The 22,734-nt window shown below is 34.6% G+C and overlaps 1 protein-coding gene and 1 pseudogene across 1 annotated transcript; one reads left to right on the top strand and one right to left on the bottom strand.

The window, feature by feature from the left end:
• Window positions 1-1,550: 1,550 nt before the first annotated feature.
• On the top strand, window positions 1,551-7,111 carry LOC132621327 (RNA demethylase ALKBH9B-like). Its single transcript, XM_060335551.1, has 6 exons — window positions 1,551-1,819; window positions 4,024-4,869; window positions 5,390-5,475; window positions 5,715-6,025; window positions 6,100-6,171; window positions 6,264-7,111. The coding sequence occupies exons 1-6, from the start codon at window positions 1,648-1,650 to the stop codon at window positions 6,550-6,552; spliced, it is 1,776 nt and encodes a 591-aa protein (XP_060191534.1). The 5' UTR covers window positions 1,551-1,647; the 3' UTR covers window positions 6,553-7,111.
• Window positions 7,112-7,795: 684 nt separating this feature from the next.
• On the bottom strand, window positions 7,796-12,733 carry LOC132621328 (uncharacterized; annotated as a pseudogene).
• Between the last annotated feature and the right edge of the window lie 10,001 nt (window positions 12,734-22,734).

Genomic DNA, 22,734 nt, shown 5'->3' with positions numbered 1-22,734 from the left:
AAAGTGAACAAATTATGTGTAGGAGCATTAAAATAACTTTTGGTACAAATTTGCATTGCTATTGTTCATCCTCTCTTCACATTTAAAGTGTTGACAAAGAAGAAAAACGGGGATAATAGAAATAGAAAAGAAGATAAATATAGAATAGAAAAATAGACATATATTTTTAGTAATGTGAACGAAGGGAGTACTTCATTTTTATTAATTTTTAAAGAACGTGAAAAGTCAAATATATTAATGTGGCCAAGTAACATGGGACGGAAGAAGTATTTTATTTATTAATTCTTAAAGAACGTGAAAAGTCAGGTATAGTAATGTGGCTAAGTAATATGGAACGGAAGGAGTACTTCATTTATTAATTCTTAAATAACGTGAAAAGTCAAAATGAACAAGTAAAAGTGCACGGAGGATATAAATATGTATCGGAGAATTAAAATAGAAGTGCACATGTGTGTACATGAGAAGAGAATAAATATTCAGCACTGTGGCATATATCCACGTGAGATTTGTTACTTCTCAAAGAATGTGAAAAGTCAAAAGTGAACAAATTAAAGTGCATGGAGGAAATAAATTTGTGTAGGAGAATTAAAATTGAACTACATATGTCTATACATGAGAAGAGAATAAATATTCAGTTATAACACGAAAAGTCAAAAGTGAATAACTAAAAGTGCACGAAGGAAATAAATATGTCGGAGAATTAAATTTAAAGTGCATATGTCTATACATGAGAAGGGAAATAACATTAAGTACTATGACATGTGTCTGTATGGGATATAAAAATAGTTGGATAAAGTATACAAATTATATAGCTCATGGTACAAGAATTTAATACGGGTACAATTTTTAAAGCCCATGGTACAACCATGGGCTGCTGTGTTCGTCCCCTAAGCCGCTTATATATAATAGAAATGTAAAAGCCAAAAGTGAACGTAGGAGAATTAAAATTGAACTGCATATGTCTATACATGAGAAGAGAATAAATATTAAGTATTATGACATATGTTTACGTGAGATATAAAAATAATTGAATAAAGTGTACAAGTTATATAACTTTTAGTACATTTTCTATAAGAATGTAAAAAGCCAAAAGTGAACATGTAAAAGTGCACAGATGAAATAAATTTGTGTAGGAGAATTAAAATTGAACTGCATATGTCTATAGATGAGAAGAGAATAAATATTCAGCTATAACACGAAAAGTCAAAAGTGAATAACTAAAAGTGCACGAAGGAAATAAATATGTCGGAGAATTAAATTTAAAGTGCATACGTCTATACATGAGAAGGGAAATAACATTAAGTACTATGACATGTGTCTGTATGGGATATAAAAATAGTTGGATAAAGTATACAAATTATATAGCTCATGGTACAAGAATTTAATGCGGGTACAATTTTTAAAGCCCGTGGTACAACCATGGGCTGCTGTGTTCGTCCCCTTACGGGGCTTCTATATAATAGATATGAAATGACAAATACACCCCTTTCTAGTTCTTGTAAATAACACTCCCAAAACCCTCTTTCTAGTTCTAGTAAATATACGTCGTAGTAATATTTTAGTAAAGCTGAAAGCATTAAATAAAAGATTCCCATTACTATAATACATCTGACTCGCACACTCAGTTCCCTGAGTCAACTCGCGGCCATGCTGGACCACCAAGGAAGCAGCAAAAAAGACCCTTTTCTCCTCGACTACAACGCCGAGGAACTCCAAATCGCAGCTGAGTTTCTAACTAATTGGCTGCCCTTTCTGTCCCGAGACCTTTGCCACAGCTGTACCCATACGCTTTCCCATCGTATCCGTACACTCGGACGTGGTATTTTCTCTTTCTATCTTTTCAATTTGTAAGCAATTGGGTAATGTACGTACCTCGTTAACTGATAGACACAATATGCATTAGTTTCACAGCTTTTTGTGCTTTACCTCAATACACACAAGTGTAAAGTCTCTAGCTTTTGGGTTTTCCTCTTTTTTTGTGCAGAAAGAATTCGAGTGTTTGGAGAAAGTAAAAACAAGAATTTTGAGACCCTATTACGATTTTCTGTTTTTTAAATTTCATTTTTTTTTAATTTTTTATATGGGGGTTTACTGCTAAGTTGGGCCTGTTACCACCCACAAGCTCGGATGTCTGGGTAATCCTGTCTACCAAGGTTAGGAGCGGATAAGCTTATAATGAATGTTGTAGTTGGGATTAGACACACTCGGTTATTCGATGACTAACCCCCTGTTTGGATGGTGATTTCCCGTGTTTCATTAATGTATGGTTTTCTATGAAACCATATTTGTTTCCATTGTTCTTAAAATTATGTGATATGATGTGGTTCATTCCATGATTATATAATCATGAAAAATCCTAATTTTTGTAACCACCAATTTGGTAGTTTTCCGTTGTTACGTATTTCATTTCTCTATTAGACCCCACCCTCCACCATCCAGCCCACCCTACCACTCACCCCCACCCCACCCCTGCCCCACCCTACCACTTACCCCACCCCAACCCCGCCACTCACCCCCACCCCACCACCCACCCCACCCCCTATTACCCCACTCCTCTGCCACCCACCTCCACCACCCCAGCCACCACCCACTACCCCTCACCACTGTCCTGCCTAACCCCACCCCACAACAACTCACCCCCACCCTCATCCCACAACCACCCACCTCACCTCTCCACCTACTACCTCTCACCACCACCCACCCCCACAACCACTCACGCCCACCCTGCCACCCACTATCCCTCACCACCACCCACCCTCACAACCACTCACACCCATCCTACCACCCACTACCCCCACCCTCATCCCACAATCACCCACCTCACACCACCCACCCCTCCACCACCCCCACCCACTATCTAATTATTTTTTAAAATTCCTATTTTATTCTTTACCTGAGTTTTATTAATATATATAAATTAATTTCTAATTAAGAGTTAAGGGTATTTTAGTAAACTTATAAGTTATTATGCAGTACCATACAGTCAAACCAAACAATACAAATGTTATTAAACCACAACAAACGATACAGTCTATCCAAACATTGTGTTCATTAATACAGTACAATACAATACAACACCATACTGTACCATACCATACCATACTGTACATTAATGAACCATAGGAAACAACCATCCAAACAGAGGGTAAGGGTGTGTTTGGTATGAAGGAAAATGTTCTCTTGGAAAACCAATGAGCTTCTTACTTTTGGTAAGTTAGCAAAAACAAATACTCCTATTATACTACGAGCATTTATAAGTAATCTAGCAAAACACTACGGGGTGGGATGGAGTGGCATGGTCAAGGGGTAGGGCATTGGGTGGGCGGGGAGGAGACAAACTTGCAAATCACTTATAACTTGCTTTCCCTACTTTCATTAGGGAATTCATTTTCCTCATTTTTGAGGAACTTTTTTTTCTGGAGAAAATGTTTTTCAAAATATTTTGACCGACCAGACATGGGAAAATTGGAAAACATTTTCCATACTAGACACACCCTAAAGATTCAACCTAGATTTATGCCTAAAGATTCAACCAAGATTTATGTAGTGGTAATGATTTAGTAAGTATCTTTGTAGCCCTAGAGTGTTCTAGTCAATGGGTGAAGTAGTTCAATGTCTTTATAAATTCATCGTAATGTCTTTATATACCTACGTGAGACATGATATAATATAATGCTTTCTTGCATGTATAACCCTGTTTCAGTTCAGGACTTTAGTGGGGACTGGGTGTGGAAGCATGAGTAACTAATGTTGGCTATGATACTATATGAAAGAACTTGCACATCTAATTGAAGAACTCAACACAATATGTGGAGACCAACACCCTTTACCAACCAATTTGGATGTCCATGTGGGACGTCATATGAATCCGCATGTTGGCTCAACATAGTGAATAATGTGTTGATATATTGTGAAAGCTAGAAGTTTCTTAGGTGGATTATGATGTGGTATAGCGAATTATCTTTTCATTGCTATGTTGTGGATTATGATAAAGAATCAGAGAGTTCGTTGGTACGACTGCAGAACCTGTTGGTGATGCAGAACAATTGAAGCAACAAGAGAATTTCACAGTTTTGACTCCAGAACTTCCTTATTCAAATGGCTGTAATGGAAATCTTGACAATTGTGACAAAAATTCGCTTGGGAGTTGGAAAGATTGTGCTGAGTTAAATGATACTACAGATACAAACTCATTGGGAAGTTGGAAAGATGAGGCAGATGTGCAAGAGCCTTTTGATGAGGCATTTGCGCCGAGGAACAAATCAGATAGTTATGTAGGTGGTGAAGATCGCTCACTTGGCAGTTGGAAAGATTGTGCTGACTTAAATGATACTGCAGATACAAACTCATTGGGTAGTTGGGAAGACGGGGCAAATCGGCAGGAGCCTTTTGATGAGGCATTGGCGCGCAGGAACAAATCAGATAGTTATGTTGGTGGTGACGATCACTCATCAAGACCTGTTAAAGAGGCATCGAGAAGTAAAACATTCAGCTCATCCAGACCTGCAGCAAGCCCGAGCATGAAAATGTCATGGGCAGATATGGATCAGGAGGATGACCTTGATGCTGAGGAGATTAGTCAGTCGAGTAGCCAGTTAAGTAATTGGAATGGTGTGAACAAAGAGGAAACTTCTATACAGGAGACTAAGCCAATAACGAACTTGTCAAGGGAGCATAGAGAGCACATCCGGTTTTGTAATGTGAAGAGGAAAAAGGATTTCATTTGTTTGGAGAGGGTTAATGGGAAAATTGTGAATGCACTCGACGGCTTGGAGCTACATACTGGTGTCTTCAGCACGGCTGAGCAAAATAGGATAGTTAAATTTGTCGAGAAACTTGAGGAGATGGAGAAGTGTGGACAATTAAAAGGTTAGTTTTTCCTTATTAATTCTGCGAATCATTTTTACGGTCGCATTCAGGTGCTTTATGATGAACCAGAGAAACTTGCTCATGCTTTTTTCGATTTGACCTAGGTATGAAAATGGCGTAGTAGTTTTTCTTGTTAAACCTTAGAAAGTGCTCCCTGATTGAAAAGATACCAGATAAGCTAATCCAGAATGTTGTTGAGCATGAATATAGGAAATAAAATCAAATAAAAATTTGAGGCATAAATTTTAGGAAGACTTGAACTGTGTGGTTACTTTGTTTAGGCTCGTGAATTTTGCACAAATGATTTATGCTCTGTCTACGCCTCAAATTTCACTTCTGAATCTTAATTCCGCTTCTGATGATTTATCATAATGATTTTTGGGTACTTTTTTTTCCTCTTCAATCAGATTGATGAGGTTCAACTTTTTCCTCCTTATGTTTCCATGCCCATACGTTTTGTACTTCAGTTATTAATCTCATGCACTGGCATGCATTAACCTGCCTGTTTTGATTCTTTTAGAGCGAACTTGTACAGCACCAAAGAAATGGATGAAGGGCAAGGGACGTGTGACAATCCAATTTTGTTGTTGTTACAACTATGCAACAGTAAGTCTTCGACAATCTTGAAATTATCCTAATCTCTCCCTCCCCCAGCTCCAAGTGGAGGGGGAGAGGGAAGGAAAAAAGTGGATAGGCTCAGAATTATGGCCTGTATGCTTTACCTTTTTCGCTCTATTTTTGACCTTATTAAATAAGGCTGTAACAGATATGAGTGAATCACTTAAAAAAAGGGGAATGTAGAGGTATGACGATAATTGATTTTTTCTTTTTTTCTTTTATGGCAGGATAGGAAAGGCAACCCCCCAGGGATTCTCAAGAGTGAAACTGTTGATCCATTGCCTGATCTTCTTAAGAACATGATTAGAAGGCTTGTAAAATGGCATGTGTTGCCTCCAGATTGTGTTCCAGACAGCTGTATTGTAAATATATATGAAGAGGGCGATTGCATACCACCTCATATCGACAGTCATGATTTTGTTCGTCCATTTTGTACTGTTTCTTTCCTCAGCGAGTGTAATATATTGTTTGGATCAAACTTGAAAACTGTAGGTCCTGGTGAATTTGCCGGTGCATTTGCAATTCCCTTGCCAATGGGGTAAGTCTACCGAGTTTTACCTTTGTCTTTGCATGATTTCAAAGACTATTAATTGTGATATAACTTTCCTCCAGGTCTGTACTTGTCTTGAATGGGAATGGAGCAGATGTCGCTAAACACTGTGTGCCAGCTGTTCCTACTAAAAGGTATATACTGACTTTAATTTCTTTGTTGGTTAATCTTCTGTCAACTATTCGCTTAAGACGGCAACATCTCAGTAACCTTTTACAATGCACAGAATATCAATTACATTTAGGAGAATGGATGAATCTAGAAGACGAATTGGATATGTTCCGGAGGAGGATTTACTAGATCTCCGGCCACTATCCTATGAAGCAGATAGATATCATAAATCAAGATCCTCTGAACCATGGCATTCTACGAGAAAACAGTTGGGAAGACGAGAAGAGAATAAGGAAACAGTAAAGATATCACTTGAGAGGAATCGAATGCCATGGTACATGGATCGAAATCGACAAGGACCTGTAGATAGGCGAAGAGTCAGGGTTTATATAGATAATAATTAAACGCATGCCATGACTATGCGGGTTGGTCCATCATCCTCTGCAATTATGGCAGCTGTCGGTATTGGTGTCTTCTCATTTTTTTCTCCTCGAGTTTTTGCTGCCTATTTTCCACTTCATTGTACGGAACTCTTCTAAAAAGAAGCTTATTCCTATGTTAACTGATTCAAAAAAAAAAAAAAAAAAAAAAGAAGCTTAATACGCTTGGAGTCATTCCTACACAAGAACAACTACAAACCATGTGTTAAATTTGAATGGGGTGTCAGCAGATTAAGATGTGGGTTGCAAAGAATGGTTTTTTTAATCTAGAGATGGATGAATCGGATTTAGGCTCGATGTGTGATCTTCGAGTTTCCGTGTTAATTTGCAGCTTGGAGATTCGTCTTATTCATACTTCAACAATGCAACTTTGGTAATAAAAGGTCAATCTAGCTTGATTGTGTATTGGTGAAGCAGTTCAATTCATATGATGTAATTCTACTAGCAGGAATGACAGTTGTACGCATACAATGGAGACGGATTGGCTCTTAATGAAATGAACAAAATGATGATTTTGGGCTAATATTTCAGTTCTTTGATACATTTTGGGCTAGTATTGATTTTGTTTTAATGCATTTTTTTATGATTAGATGGTCAAGAGTGAACAGATGAAATTGGAAATGCATGCCTTAGCTGGAAGAATTTACTACTGCCAATTGGAGTAGGTTCAAGATATTACACCCATTACCTCGGAAAATGGGTGATCTTAAATTTTTTACCCCTGCTTGTTCATGGGGCAAACAAACTCTAGATGGCGCTTTCAAGGTTATTAGAAACAAAGGAACAAAGAACTCATAAAACTACTTTAACTTTCTTCATCTCAGAATTGTATCTCCCTTCTTCTGTTGTCGTCCATTCTTAAATGAAACAATGTTTCAGGCAACATTCTTTACTCGTCTGATTAATGATGAGTCTATAAGGAATGAAGGTAGAATTTTACTTGCTCAGCTCAATAGAGAATCTTAAACTTTCTCCAAGTTACTTGCTTAAATATTAACTTTGTAAATCTTTAAAGAAAAACACTTTAACAACTTACACACTTTGTTAAGCACACGTTTGGCAAACTTCCTGCAAAGCATATTTGTCAAAAAAGGAACATTTTATGGTCTTCTTAACACACTTTAGTTTAGTAGAGTTTTCATGAAGCAGTTTCCTTTCTTCCAAACGCAGTTTCAGGAAGATACAAACATGGAATTTGAGAGAGATATTCTGGAAAGATATCATATTTGAATTATTTCAATGGTCCAAATGAAATATGAACCAAAACTTACAGAATCAATGTAATAATGGAACACCTTAGCTGTTGGTGTTTTCAAAGAAACCATAACAGCAAAAAGTAAACAAAAAAATCATTCAGTTTTCTTCAGGGAAACGCAAGTGCTTTCCTTTAGGAGTAGGCAATCCCTTCATATTGCAACACACCTGGTGAAGCTGAAAACTCCTCCACTCCTTCAAATTCATCATCACTATTGTACACAAACTTGGTGCGCTTGCCAGCAAATTTCTGTCCTCCGCCATTAACATTGATATTGCTAATTGCTTCACATAGTTCATCAACTGCTACTCCTCCATCTTCACCAATTTCTTCATACTTGTCATCACATTCTTCTTCGTTTGCTTGGTATGTGAAAATAGAGGAACAAACTGATGATTCTGACTTGTCAGAAAAATCCAGCAATAGAGACCTTGTAATATTACTACTAGTCTCAGATTCAACACTCTCTTGCTTCTTCCCCTCAAACATCATCTTATTCAATATCTGCAATATACATAAGAGATATTAGTTCAAATGTTTAATACTCATATCAAACAAAAAATCAAGGTAACTGAAGAAAATATCACCCTTCATTCTGTTTACTCCTCCCTTTTATCATCAAAAGAATGGGAGTGAATGTTCAAGGGGTCAATCCTTCAGTTTTTGCTATCATTTTTGACATTAAAAAAGTGTAACAGATAGTAGGTAAAAATTCATTTTGGTTATCAAAACAATAGATAGTTGTAAAATAGGCACTGTCGTGGAGTTTTAAAATTACAAGTAAAATTTCAGGATAATGTTAAGTTTCAAAGTCCAGGACGGTTGTGTTCTTTTTCAAAGCCAGAACCGAAATCAGGTAAACACTATTTCTTATACCTGAGAGATGACAAACTTGTCTTCTACAGGGGATGCCGTGACAGGTGGCAGCACCTCATTGGCAAAGAGATCCATGAGAGGTGTATTTGCAGGAGTTGGAGCAAGAAGATTCATTGGAGAATTAACAATGCCATGGACATGAAAGAAATTAGGCCTTTTTTCCAATGAGATTTTGGAGATTTCAGCTTCTTCTTCAACCATTTGCAACAAGTTCTTCACTTGACCTCTCAACAATGCTTCCCCTGATCCTGGAGTACAACATTTTTTCCTTTGAGTACTCCTGGACACTGCAGATGATGGGGTCTCCAAAATTCCAGTGGCTAGCCCAACAATAGGTGAGCCATTTGTTATATCAAGGAGAGCTGATTTCTTGGTCACTTCTTTCTTTTCAGTTTCTTTATTTATCTCTGAACAAGAGAAGGAAAGAAATAATAATAATTAAAAAAAAAAAAAAAGATATTAATATTGGAAGAGACAGAAAGTTCAAGAAACTTTGTTATACAAGAAAATTAGATGAACTCACTTGACATAGAAGTGTTGTTAGTACTGTTAGAAGCAGCAAGGATTTGTGATCTTGTTACTCTTCTTGTTGATGTTGGAGTCTCCATTAATGCAATTGTTTTGATCAAGAAAATTGCAGATTATTGATTCCGGGTGGCCGAAAGTTGGCTTTCCTTATTGCTGGTTGTATTGAGTATTAGAAAGGTATTGTAAATGAGGTGAAGATAATATAATATTTTTATAGGAGAAAAGGGGCAAACAATGCGACCGTTAGAGCAATGCTACAGAAACTAGCCGTTGAGATTAGCCTGCTACAGCGTCTACAAGCCTCTTAGGCCCATGTTTCTATGTGGGCTTTTGCAAGATGCAGTTAAGTAATTACTGGTCCCATTTAGAGCCCGTTTGGATTGGCTTATAAGTTGCTTATAATTGCTTATAGGTTGTTTTCAATTTTTTTGAGTGTTTGCCTGGCCAGCTTAACGTCATTTTGTGCTTAAAATAAACTCAAAAAAATAATTGAGCCCATTTGACTTAGCTTATCTAAAATAGCTTATAAGCCAAAAAAAAAAGTTAGACTATCTCAACTTATTTTTTTTAGCTTATAAGCTGTTTGCAGCATAAAAGCCCATCCAAACAGGCTCTTATTTGCCTGCTTTCAGCCTTTGACCCAAATACTTGCCTCTAAAGAAATTCATGTTAACATATACATGCTGCTTCGACATAAATTTTTGTTAATTTTCGATGAAGAAAGGGCATTTACTGAGATTAAAATCCTACACCTGAGTGGTACACAGTGAAGTTGAATCTTAGGAATGAATGCACAAGGTTATCATTAGGGAACAATAGATATTTGGCTAATCAATTTGAAAAATATTTTTTCAATATTAGAGCAGTAATTTTGTGTTTGACTAAAGTTCTAAAAATGCTTACATAGGAAGACTATTTTTTTCAGCTTCTAAAACAAAACTTCTACTACTGCTACTCAAACCTATATTTTTTCTATATGCTTGTGCTATTTTTGCACACCACTTAAACACTAGAGGGAGGTGGGGTTGAATAGTGTCTTGACAGACTTTCGATCTATTAATTTTTTTTATAAGATATAAATTGAAGAAAGTAGGGCTAGACTCTAATAGAAGATGCAATCAATATAGTGACCAATTTGACGTTGATTAGGACTAAAAAGAGTTTATAAATAGTGAAAAAACGAATCACATCCGGTGTTTATAATTATCATGATTAAGCTAAAATAAGGTTAGAATGCAAATAAATTAACTATGGTTAAGAAAAATATAATGAAAATACAGATAAATTAGTTATGGTTAAAGTAAATAAAATTAATAATACTCAACATAATATAGTCCCTCCGTTTCAATTTATGTGAATCCATTTGATTGGCCACGGAATTTAAGAAAGAAGAGAAGACTTTTAAACTTGTGGTATTAAATGAGTCACATATATTTTGTGTGGCTATAAATCATTGCATAAAAATAGATTGTTTTCCAATATATAAAGGGTTATTCTTTTTTGCACGAATTAATAAGAAAATAAGTTCACATAAATTGAAAGGGAGGGAGTATTTGTTGCTTTAGTGTAAATATGAAGTGCAATAAAGTGTTTAACGTTTAAATTGTCTACCAAAGCAGTAATATTAATGTAAAATAGCTCGAAGTAAAAAAACTTAATAAGTGAGGGTGGCTGCGTAAATAGTAAGGAGAATATCGTATTATGAATTAATTAGTGAATTGTGCTGCGCTTCGCGCCGCGCGGTTAAGAGACAAAAATACTAATTATAGATCTATGAAATGCAAACTCTTTCTAAGCAGTACTTTTTTATATTCGGATGATGTAAATGTTAGCTTGATGATAATTATTGCGTCTTTTATCTCGTACATATTTTCTAACGAAAACTGTATCACCTACATTTTGTGAATCTTGATTATTTTGAGTGGTCTTTCAAACAGAGGTACTATAAACTTTTTTGTTTTTTGTGTTCATAGATTATATATAGAATATAGATGTAGTACTCTACATGATACAAAATATTGTTTCATCTATTTTTTTCCTTACAGTCTTAGTACTTCATCTACTCTTATAATATTACGACTTTTAGTTTCTTTCTATATTAGTGTGTATTTTTTTTTTAAAACTTAAAACTATAATATATGTACTTTTATAGCTTTTTTCCTATTTCAAATGTCAAAATTAAAAACACATAGAGAGAAAGGTGGTTGAATAAAAAGAAAGTAAAACAAAAGGAAACACAATTTGGAACTTATGGGATTTACTTTTGCATTTCACTTCCTATAACCTTTGCGATCCACCGCTTCTTCCTCCCCATTCTTGTCCAATCATCACACTAAATCTATTCTCTCCTCCAAAGAAAATTCATAAATTTGCTCATTTTCCTCAATAACCATTTCAATACTACACACTTTTGCTATAAATTAAAAAAGTAGAAAAGAAAGAACTCACACTTTTATGTTGAGCATCATCCCACGCTTCAAAAATACAGCTTCAAAGGAGATCCTGATGACTTCTTATTTCCATTTTATTGATATCCTTGGAGAAATAAGATTCAGTTCTTATTTTGTTAAATGTTGTGACGATTTCTATTGAAATAAAAAGGGTCAAATCCACACAGGTACTATTCTAATGAATTTGTTCATAGAAATAACTTAAAATTTTGATTCTTCAATTTACCTGATGCATTTCTGTTCTTCTTGCGATGATCAGTTTGGGAGTAACTATTATATTCATGCAAAAATTAATTTGTTCGATGACCTTTCGATCATGTGTTCTCTGGCCTAACTTTTATACTGTTTTTTTAATTGGTGTTGATTGCACTAAGTTGTTGACACCATTACAATTTTTCATTTCATCTCCCAAATTACAACAATAAAATTATCCTTTCTGTTTCAACTCTTTATTACCCTCTCTAAATGCACAACAATTAATTATGATGTGGAAGAGGAAAAGAAACCAATAAAAGAGGGGGGAAAGCAAAAAAGAAAAAAGAAAAAGAAGAAGAAAGAGAGAGAACAAAGATAACCGATATTCCTCGATAGGTTTGAAACATACATGGTAAACATAAATACAATCCGTAATTGGTGTGAAATTATTCCGTAACCGATATGACATTAATTGATTTTACTGATCAGTGTTTAATGAATCTCAATAACTAAGGCATTATATAATTAATTCTTTAATTAGAAAATGATGGAAAGATAGGAAAAATTCAAAAAAATTTAAAAATAAAAATAAATATCAATGCTGGCCACATAGAGATGTCACATTACTTTATTTATCCAGCTTTATATTATATATAGATATAGATATAGATATAGATACAGATGGGACAGCAACGAGTACCGACATCTTCCTAATTGATGAATTGGATAAGAAGAGCTGTCACTAAAAACGGCAACAAAAGGAAAGAAGAAAAATAGGAAAAGCAAGTTGCTGACTCGCCGAATATAGCGGATAGAGAGTGTGACCAAAAACAAAAGAATAAAAACGATTTAAGGATAGGGGTGGTGATTGGATAAGCATTCCCTACAACATTTATTTATATACTAGTTATGTGAGGCCCGTGCTGAGTTCGGGCCCAAACTCAAGATATAAAAGTAGATATTTTAACTAAAGAAATATAATTTGTGTTAGTACAAGTGTACAACAACAACAACAACAACCACCATATACCCATTGTAGTCCCGCAAGTGGGTAGTTATATGAAAGTAAAATTTTCATTCCACTCCTTTAATACTTTAACTTCCATTTTGATGAAATTATTTACTTCAAATCAAATGTGGAGCCAGAATTTGACATTTATAACTTATGTATCCTAATTTTCTGAAGTTATTTAGTTCCAAATAAATAATCTATACATAGTTAATGAACTTTGAAGACAAATACATACTTTAACTTTTGCAGCGGATGGAGCTGCTTCTCTCTTAATTAGGAATTAGGGGTTCGAACATGGATATGGAAAAAATCTTTGGAGGAAGGCTCCTCCCGAATAAGCGCGATACAGTGCGAATTATTTGGATTAATTGGGCTCAAATGCGGATATCAAGCACCAACCAGAAAATCAAAGAACATGAAAAATGAGGTAGGAGGTTCGATAGCTTTTGAAAAGTAGACCTTAAAAACAAAAAACAAAAAAATTGACTTACATAAATAAGATTAGGACCTAAAAGTAATTAATTAAAAAGTTTTAAAAATTTTGAAAATTATTGTGAGGATTACAAAAGTCTCCAGGTTCGATAGCTTTTGAAAAGTAGACCTTAAAAATAAAAAGCAAAAAAATTGACTTAAATAAATAAGATTAGGACCTAAAAGTAGTTAATTAAAAAGTTTTTAAAAAATTTAAAAATTATTGTGAGGACTACAAAAATCCCCACATTTGCTCTTATATATAATAGTAACAAAAAGTTAATTTGAGGGATCATGTATTACCAAAATAAGTTTGGAAGTGTCTAGATTTATTGAAAATATACTTTAATATATATGCAATAAATATCAAATACAAGGGTAAATTGAAATTGCAAACCATTTGGTTAGGAAACTCTCCAACAAGAAAGTTGAGAACTAACTAAGGCCTACAAAATTCATTACATTGCCACTTATTATATATAGTAATGTAATAAAAAAAGGAGAGTCCGGAACTAAAATGTCCCCAAAAAAATCACTTTAAACCAAAATATCCCAATAAAAAAAAAAAAGTTACAAAACTACCTTTAGCGCAGTAATTTACTGTATTATACAAGCTGTCAAAAAAAAAAAAAATCTATAACGCAGTAAAATACGGCGTTATAGAAACAGTACAAAAAAAAAACAAAATTGGCCAACTTTATTTTTTACAACACTTAGTGTTTTTTTCAATACTTTGACCAATGATTAGTCGTGTGTCAAGACTCCGAAACGTTAATATTTTATATAGAACCTGATTTTTTTTTGCGTACAATAATGTAGGTTCAATACATCAAGGATACGTAAATGTTTGGGTCGTCATTTTAGGGGTTGAAAAGGTGCTCGAAGTAAGTTTTATTTGTAAACTTTAGGTTTAAGTGTTCTATATACATAGACGTCCATTTTTGTTTGAAGACTTGTTGTCATTAGCTTAAGGTTTTTTATTTTTAGGGTTTAGATTTATTGAAAATAAAGTCGTTGCCAAAAGGTTTTTAACTGCTTTAGCGCAGTATTTTACCGCGCTAAAGTTTTTTTTTTTTTTGTTTGTATAGCGCAGTAAAATAGCGAGTACTAAAAAAAAAAATTGGTAATTTTTTTTTTTGCAACACTTAGTATGTTTTTTTATACTTTGACCAACGATTAGTCGTGTGTTAAGACTCCGAAACGTCAATATTTTATATAGAACTTGATATTTTTTTCTACGTACAATAATGTAGGCTCAATACACCAAGGATACATATACGTTCGGATCGTCATTTTAGGGCTTGAAAAGGTGTCCGAAGTAAGTTTTGTTTGAAAAAACTTAGTGTTTGACTGTAAGGTTATTTTAGTCAACTTTATATATTGAGAAAATTAGTCAGCTTTATTTTCAAAAATTGAAACCGCAGAAGTGAAATTGACATTTACAGCTACATTACCTCGGGATTTTTACGTTGAAATCTATTGCGTATCATCATCTTATAAGTAAACAAAGCTAAAAATTTCACACCAATTTGGGGAAATATTGAAATTGAATGGGATAAAAGGTGTTTTTAAAAAAAAAAAAAATCGGCTCGGCCAAACCGCCTTGTGGCAGTTTGTCTGCATAGATCTCGAAAAAATATACAAGTTAAAAAAAAAACACGTAAATCGAACGTCCGAGCGCAAAGTTATGACCATCTAAAGTTTGACTACTTTACAATTAGTTTTTATCCCTATATTTTTTAGAATTATATTTATATTCAAAATAAAGTTATGTCTTGACTAAAAAATAATACGCTTAAATCAAAATCTTAAAAAATAAAACACTTAAACCTTAAACAAAAGTTACTTCGGGTACCTTTTCAACCCCTAAAACGATGATCCGAACGTTTACGTATCCTTGATGTATTGAGCCTACATTATAGTACGCAAAAACAAAATCAGGTTCTATATAAAATATTGACGTTTCGGAGTCTTGACACACGACTAATCGTTGGTCAAAGTATGGAAAAAATACTAAGCGCTGTAAAGAAAAGATTTATTAAAATAAGATGTTGTGATCTTTTTATGGAAAAAAACATTAAGTTCCTTAAGTGTGTTATTTTTTAATGCGTAACTTTCTTTCGAATATGTTGAAAAAAAAAAAAATCGCGTAAATCGGACGTCCGCGCGCAAAAAACCGCGTATATTCGAAATAAAGTTACGCTTTAAAAAATAACACACTTAAATCTAAACCCTGAAAATAAAAAACTTTAAGCTAATGACAACAAGTCTTCAAATAAAAATGGACGTCTATGTATATAGAACACTTAAACCTAAAGTTTACAAACAAAACTTACTTCGGGCACATTTTCAACCCCTAAAATAACGATCCGAACGTTTACGTATCCTTGATGTATTGAGCCTATGTTATTGTACGTAGAAAAAAATATCAGGTTCTATATAAAATATTGACGTTTCAGAGTCTTGACACATGACTAATCATTGGTCAAAGTGAAAAAAAATAATAAGTGTTTCAAAAAATAAAGTTGGCCAATTTTTTTTTTTTTTGGTACTGTTTCTATAACGCAGTATTTTACTGCGTTATAGATTATTTTTTTTAACAGTTTCTATAACGCAGTAAAATACTGCGTTAAAGCAGTTAACAGCTCTGTCTCCGTGAACTGCTTTAGCGCAGTAAATTACTGCGCTAAAGGTAGTTTTGTAACATTTTTTTTGTTGGGGTATTTTGGTTCAAAGTGATTTTTTTGAGGGCATTTTGGTTCCGGACTCTAAAAAAGAAATCCAAATCTCCAAGTCCCCCAGTTCAGACCTTTTATTTTGGGAAAACTACGTATATATACATGTTAAGGAGAAATATTTACGAAACGTAACGATAGTTTTCCTTATTTACAAAACATAACGATATATTACGAAACATGACAGATTTTCATATATTTTTCGTTTTTTTATTTTTTTTCCAGAAAATATAATTTTTTTTTATAAAAAAATATTTTTTTTAAAAATTGTTTTTTGCTCAAAGGCTTAAAAAATTACCTCAAATTTCTGTGTATGAAAGTTGTATGAAAAATGTATGAAATATGTATGTGTGAACGAAATTTTTAATATAATTTTCATATACAAATTTTTGAGTGAAAACTTTAAGCTTTGAATATTGTATGAAAATTATTACAATGTTATTGTAGTTGTATTAATTTTCCAGAAACCTAATATGAACTTTATATACAAAAAATGTGAATCAAATTCTAAGTCTTGAGGGAGATATACACATTTCATACTATTCTCATGCATAAAATTTTGAGCGTAATTTAAGCCTTGATCAAGATATACACATTTCATACGTTCTTCATACATAAAATTTGAGCGAACTTTTTAAGCCTCGAGCAAGATATACACATTTCATACACAAAAATTTGAGCGATTATTTTAAGTCTTGAATATTGTATCAAAGTTGTATACAATGTTATTGTAGTTGTATTAATTTTACAGAAATCTAATATGAACTTTATACACGGAAATGTGAGCGAAATTTTAAGACATGAGCAAGATACAAATTTTATATTGTTTTCATACACACAATTTTGAGCGAATTTTTTAAGCCTTGAACGAGATATACACATTTCATACATTTTTCATACCGTTTTCATACACTAAATTTTGAGCAAACTTTTTAAGTCTTGAGCGAGATATACACATTTCATACGACTTTCATACATAAGTTTCTGAGCGAAAAAAAAATATTAATTTTTTAAAAAAATATAATTTTTTTTTAAATAAAAAAATATTTTTTTAAAAAATAAAAAAATTTAAAAAATATAAAACATGTTTTGTATAGGATTTGTAATGTTATGTTTTGTAAATATAAAACTATCGTCACGTTTCGTAAATATTTCTCCTTGAGATATATATGTCAAAGACCCTATTATTTTAGTCCTTTCCTCAGCAAAAGTAGGTCCCACGCCAACTGTTTAGCCACAGTTAAAAGCCTCCTTTCTCCTTAGAACAAAATTTAAGATTTTAGTCCAAATATTACGAGTCCGTTTAACATAACTGATTAAAAGTAAATGAAAAGGATTTCTTTCGTTTAAAGAAATAACATTACTTTTTATTAATTTATTATAAAAAGTCTGATGTATATAAAATTTAGAAATAATATAATTTAAATATTTAGTAATACCTTTAATGATAAGTTTTGATAGTCCCGCAAATATTATGACATATTTAATATTACAAGTTGCAAAATATTTACGTTTTTTCTTGTCGTTCGATCGTAGTCAAACTACATCATATAAATTAAAACAAAATGAGTATACTTAAGTTATTTTTATAAGTAAGTAATTATATGTATGAATAAAAATGTTAAAAAGTGATAATAAATAACTGATGTGCTGACAAAAAAATGTGCATAATTTTTGCAAAAAATACCTTTTTAAAATAAATTTAGAAAATTGAAACGGAACAAGCTAGTAAGCACAAAAGATGGCAAGCATATGGCGCGAGACTTATATTCACCTGATTTCCATATAACCTTTTCTATAAAGGTGATTTCTTTTTTATATAAATCATTTTCTCTTTGGTTCAAAATAAGTATTCATGATACGATTCGGCTTGAGATAAACACCGAATCAAACAACAAATGCAAAAATTAAGATAAATAGAAATTTGGAGGTGAGAATAGAAGAAAATGAGACGAGATTTAGAAGAAAGAAGAGATTTAATCAAATATAATTGTGACTAATCAACATAGTAAAGGAAACCTACATCTATTAATCAACAATCTAAGATGAATTCAATCGAAGGAAGAAGAGACTTAAACTCATACATGAAAATCTAATCCTAGATTATCCAAGAGAGATTCAAGGTAAGAGTTAAAGGAATCCACCCACTACCTAAAACTAACTAATCCTAAATAACCTAAACTCCATAGAAGGAGAATTACACTCATAAGAGTTTCATCATAAATCTCAAGCGAAGTTGAAATGAAGACTTAAGTAGTTTATTTATACTAAGCCTATTACAACAAAGGCCCTAAAGTGGCACTTTGCACAAATTAACTCACATGGGCTCTTCTTCACTTGAATTGCAATCATAGCCTCGTATTTGCACTCCTAGCCACGAATTATATTCCTAGCTACGAATTGCACTTCTAGCCATGTTTGCACTTCTAGCCACTTTGTGTGGCTTCAATCAATGGGCCTTCATCTCCATGTCTCTTCCAAGCAATCATCCACACCCTTGTGGCTTGCTTAATGGCCTCCAAAGGTCCCATCTTCCTCTTCCAAGAGTGTGTGGCACGGAAATACACATCCAAAGCTCTAACGCAGATTTTAGCCTTCATAATCATCCATGAGCTTCCTAGGATCATATCAATTAACTTAGCCTTTAGAATACTTTTTGAGAAAATACTAAATTCTAGAAGAAAAAAAATACATATTTTGATTAAACTATCTTTAATTAAAATTTAGATATTATTCTCTCCATCCCATATAGTTAATTGTCCACTTTCCTTTTTGAAAGTTGTATACAGTAAAAACCGGATCAACTTGTGTCGGATAGGAACCGGGGGAAAGGTTACAGCCGTCCATGAATAAAGTCATATCCACCGATAGGAACGAGAACCGAGGGGTCGAGAGTATATTCGACTTTGCATCAACACCGAGGGTATTCTAATTAACACAAAAAAAAAAAAAAAAACTGAGCTTAAAGAGAACGCGTTCAGTATAGGTTCGAGTAATCAGTTATGGGGCAGGCCACGAGTTGTCTAATCATTCCGCCATTTGCGCTGACAACAGTATGGGTGTCAGACCATACGGATGCAACTTTATCCATTTTAGGGTTTTTCTAGAAGGGCTTTTCTTACATTGTATTAGGGCCCATTTACTGCTAGCTATAAATAGAGGGATACCCTTTCCTTTTTGAGGTTAACTTTTCACTATTCTACATATTGTAATCAGCAAAGTGGCAGAAGAATTCTTTTAAGTATTTAGGCTCGGTTGAAGGAAGCATCCTCCAGACCGGACCAGTTCACAACGTTTATCAACTTGTCTTCTTTAGTTCCCATTATTATTGTTTGCTAATAATATATATCACTACTTACTCATTACTGTCTTATATTATAAATTAAATTTAACCACTTATCCTATCAGCCACTTACTAATTTAATTGTTATCCACTATTTGGGGGTAAAATGTTTGGCGTCCACCGTGGGGCATAGGATAATAGTGGTGGTTTGATTTGCTACTTTCTTTTTCACTTGTTGTTTGAAAGTTTGCAGATTTGCAAAAAATACGTTCAAAATGGCAAACAGCGATCACTCCGGGCATGTGAACAACAATGAGATAGTTGCTGAAAATGAAAATGACAACGGGTTACTGAACCCACCTGCTGATCCAGCCGACCCAAATGCTGTCAACTCAAGAGAAGGTCTTAACCGGTTGAATACCGTCAATCAAGAGAATGCCGCCCTTCCGACCACAGACCCTTTGAATAGCCATAACTCAACTACTTTGACTCAGGCGCAAGCCCAGAAAGCACCGGATATACCGGATGAGATTAACTTACGTTTGGTATTTGAAATGTTGCAGGACCAGGAAATTGCCATAGCTTAGCTCCATAGCAAAGACAGAAGGCAGCATCGTAAAATCCAAAAGAGGCTACCGAACCAAGGCGAGAGGAGGCACGAATAGTCGAGAGCAATGAATCCGGGGCCGGTTCATCTATCGACGTTTTAAAAATGCTCGAAACTTTGGCAAAACGGGTCGATTCTGTTACACCTTGGAAATTTCCCCCGCTAGCGTACAGTGATTAGGCCAATGAAGGGTATGACGTATATGGTGTTTTGACGAGGGACAACGTCCTTTAGACTAGTATTGAGGTGTTAAACAATTGTTAAGAAGGTCCCATAAGGGTCGGAGATGAAGCGAAGTGATGGAAATGAGATTCAGTGAACTGGTGGATTATACGGTCGATTATACGGACCGTATAATGCTTTTACGGCCGTATAATGAACCGTAAAAGAATCACAAAATGAGGCAGAATGAGGTTGCTGAAGGGATGATTTTACGGTCAATTATACGGACCGTATAAAATTATACAGCCCGTATAATGCACCGTCAAATTGACACGGAAAAGGGTAATCACTGGAGCAGTTTTACGGTCGATTATACGGACCGTATAATGATGTCGGGACAGATTTCAACTTTATAAAATAATGATCCAAGTCCATTTTATTTATTTCCCCTTCTCTCTCCACGACCCAATCTCTCTCTAGAACATTCCAAAACTCTTCCAATACAAGAATACAAGTGAAAATCAAGATCAATAACACCCAAATCCATGAAATCAAGAGTGTGAAACTCACCAAAGTTCATCTATACCAAGAAATTGCAAAGGAAGTGAAGTAGGATTTTTAGTATAAAAGAGTATTGCTACTCAAGACTTGTTCCACCATCATCTAAGGTATGTTTTATGACTTTATCATGTTATTTAAGGTATTAGGAAACTAAGAAGCTTGAATTGTAGAAAGACATGGGAAATGGGTCTTGAATGGGTGAATAGTGTCACCATTGAATGATAGTGGAATGGAATCATGAATGTGACGTGTTGTGATTATGAATACGTTATAAATGATGTTTGTATCATGAAACAAGTATTAAATGCGCGAAAACACAATAATGAGTTATAAGGACAAATGTGGAGAAATTAGAGAAAAATGGTGGAATGTGGTGAATATATAAATGATGGTTGTTGATTGTAATATTGTGGATGATGTTGAGAACGTTGGCAGTTGATATGGACTATGGGAAAAGTAGTATAAGTAAAGGAAGTGCTGCCCAACTTTCTCTAGAAATAGTGATGTATTCCTTAAGTCGACTAACTAACGTTAATACGGATTCTTTCGTGAAGGTAGCGACGTGACATTAAGGAGAGCAAGCGAACGATAGCTCAGCTAAACGACAAAGGTATGTGAGGCTAGTCCTTTCTTTCTAATGGCATGAATCCTATAGCATAAGTTCCTTTCCTCTCCAGGAGTTCCTATATTCCGGAAAGCTAAAAGCCTATATCCATAAACGTCTATGTAAGATAAGAGATATGATATGATGATGCCATATTGATAATGATGTTATTTATTGCTTACACTCACCTTATGTATTAATTCCTTCAAGGTGAGGCAGAATGTCAATCATTGCTCCATAATGAAATCGGGGGATCACGACCTTACGTCACCCCGATAGTGTATAGTTGATCTTGAGCTTTATGTATGTACTACAATAATATGAGCATGTTATGATAATATCACACCGCGCCTAGTTGGCCTGGCAGTCACCGCTAAGGCGGGCAGCTATACGGATATACCATGACCATTTGGCATGGGTAGACACCACTAGTGGGCGGCATGAGATGGTACCCCGGACGCGGGAGGCCTGGACGCGGGAGACCTGGACGCGGGCTATTGTTATTGATTATCACACCGTTCCGATATGGACGGGCAGTTTACATATTATGCATATATGATATGATGATGAATATGAGTAAGATAGTATGCATTACTTCTCTTATGATTGTCACTCAGATCCAAATGTTTCATATTGATGTTCTCATTATATTATTGTTGTCTTTCTTTATTGTTCATGCCTCTCATACTCAGTACAATATTCGTACTGACGTCCGTTTTCTTTGGACGTTGTGTTCATGCTCACAGGTAGACATGTAGGTGAGCTTGATCCAGATTCTTAGTAGCTGTCAGCTGATTGAGAGCACTCCATCGTTCGGAGGTGCTTGTGATTCTCCTTTTGGTATATATGCATATTTTGGGCACAGCAGAGTCTTGTTCCGTCTACATGTTTAGTATGTTAGTAGAGGCTCGTAGATACACAGTGTGGGTTAGATGGTCTCACAAGATGCTATTATGTGTATATATATTATTTTGATGGCCGAGACGCAAATGTGTATAAAGCATTTATGTTTCCACATAAAATATGATTTTCCTACAATTAGTGTATAAAGTTGGTAAAAGAGCATTAAGTGAGTAAGATGAGTAGTAGCTCGAGTGGTGCTTGGTGGCTAGCCCCGGGTACCTGTCACGGCCCCTAGCTAGTTCGTGACAGAAGTCGTATCAGAGCGGTTCAGTCTTAGGAAGTGTATACGAGCCGTGTCTAGTAGAGTCTTGTTTATGGTGTGTAGCACACCACATCGATAAACAAGAGGCTACAGGGCATTTAGGAAAATGACCATCCTTCTTCTTATGAAATCGTGCGATAGAGCCATGCGTAAGATTTTATCCTCCCTAATAGTGTGCTGTGATTTCAGAGAATGCCGCCAAAGGGAAAAGCTACAGCCGCCCAGAAGGGCAAAGCTACGAC

The sequence above is a fragment of the Lycium barbarum genome, chromosome 12 (genome assembly GCF_019175385.1).
Source record: "Lycium barbarum isolate Lr01 chromosome 12, ASM1917538v2, whole genome shotgun sequence".
NCBI classification, from domain to species: domain Eukaryota; kingdom Viridiplantae; phylum Streptophyta; class Magnoliopsida; order Solanales; family Solanaceae; genus Lycium; species Lycium barbarum.
Note: the sequence above shows the minus strand (reverse complement) of the source record. Positions and strands in the feature narration are given on the sequence as shown.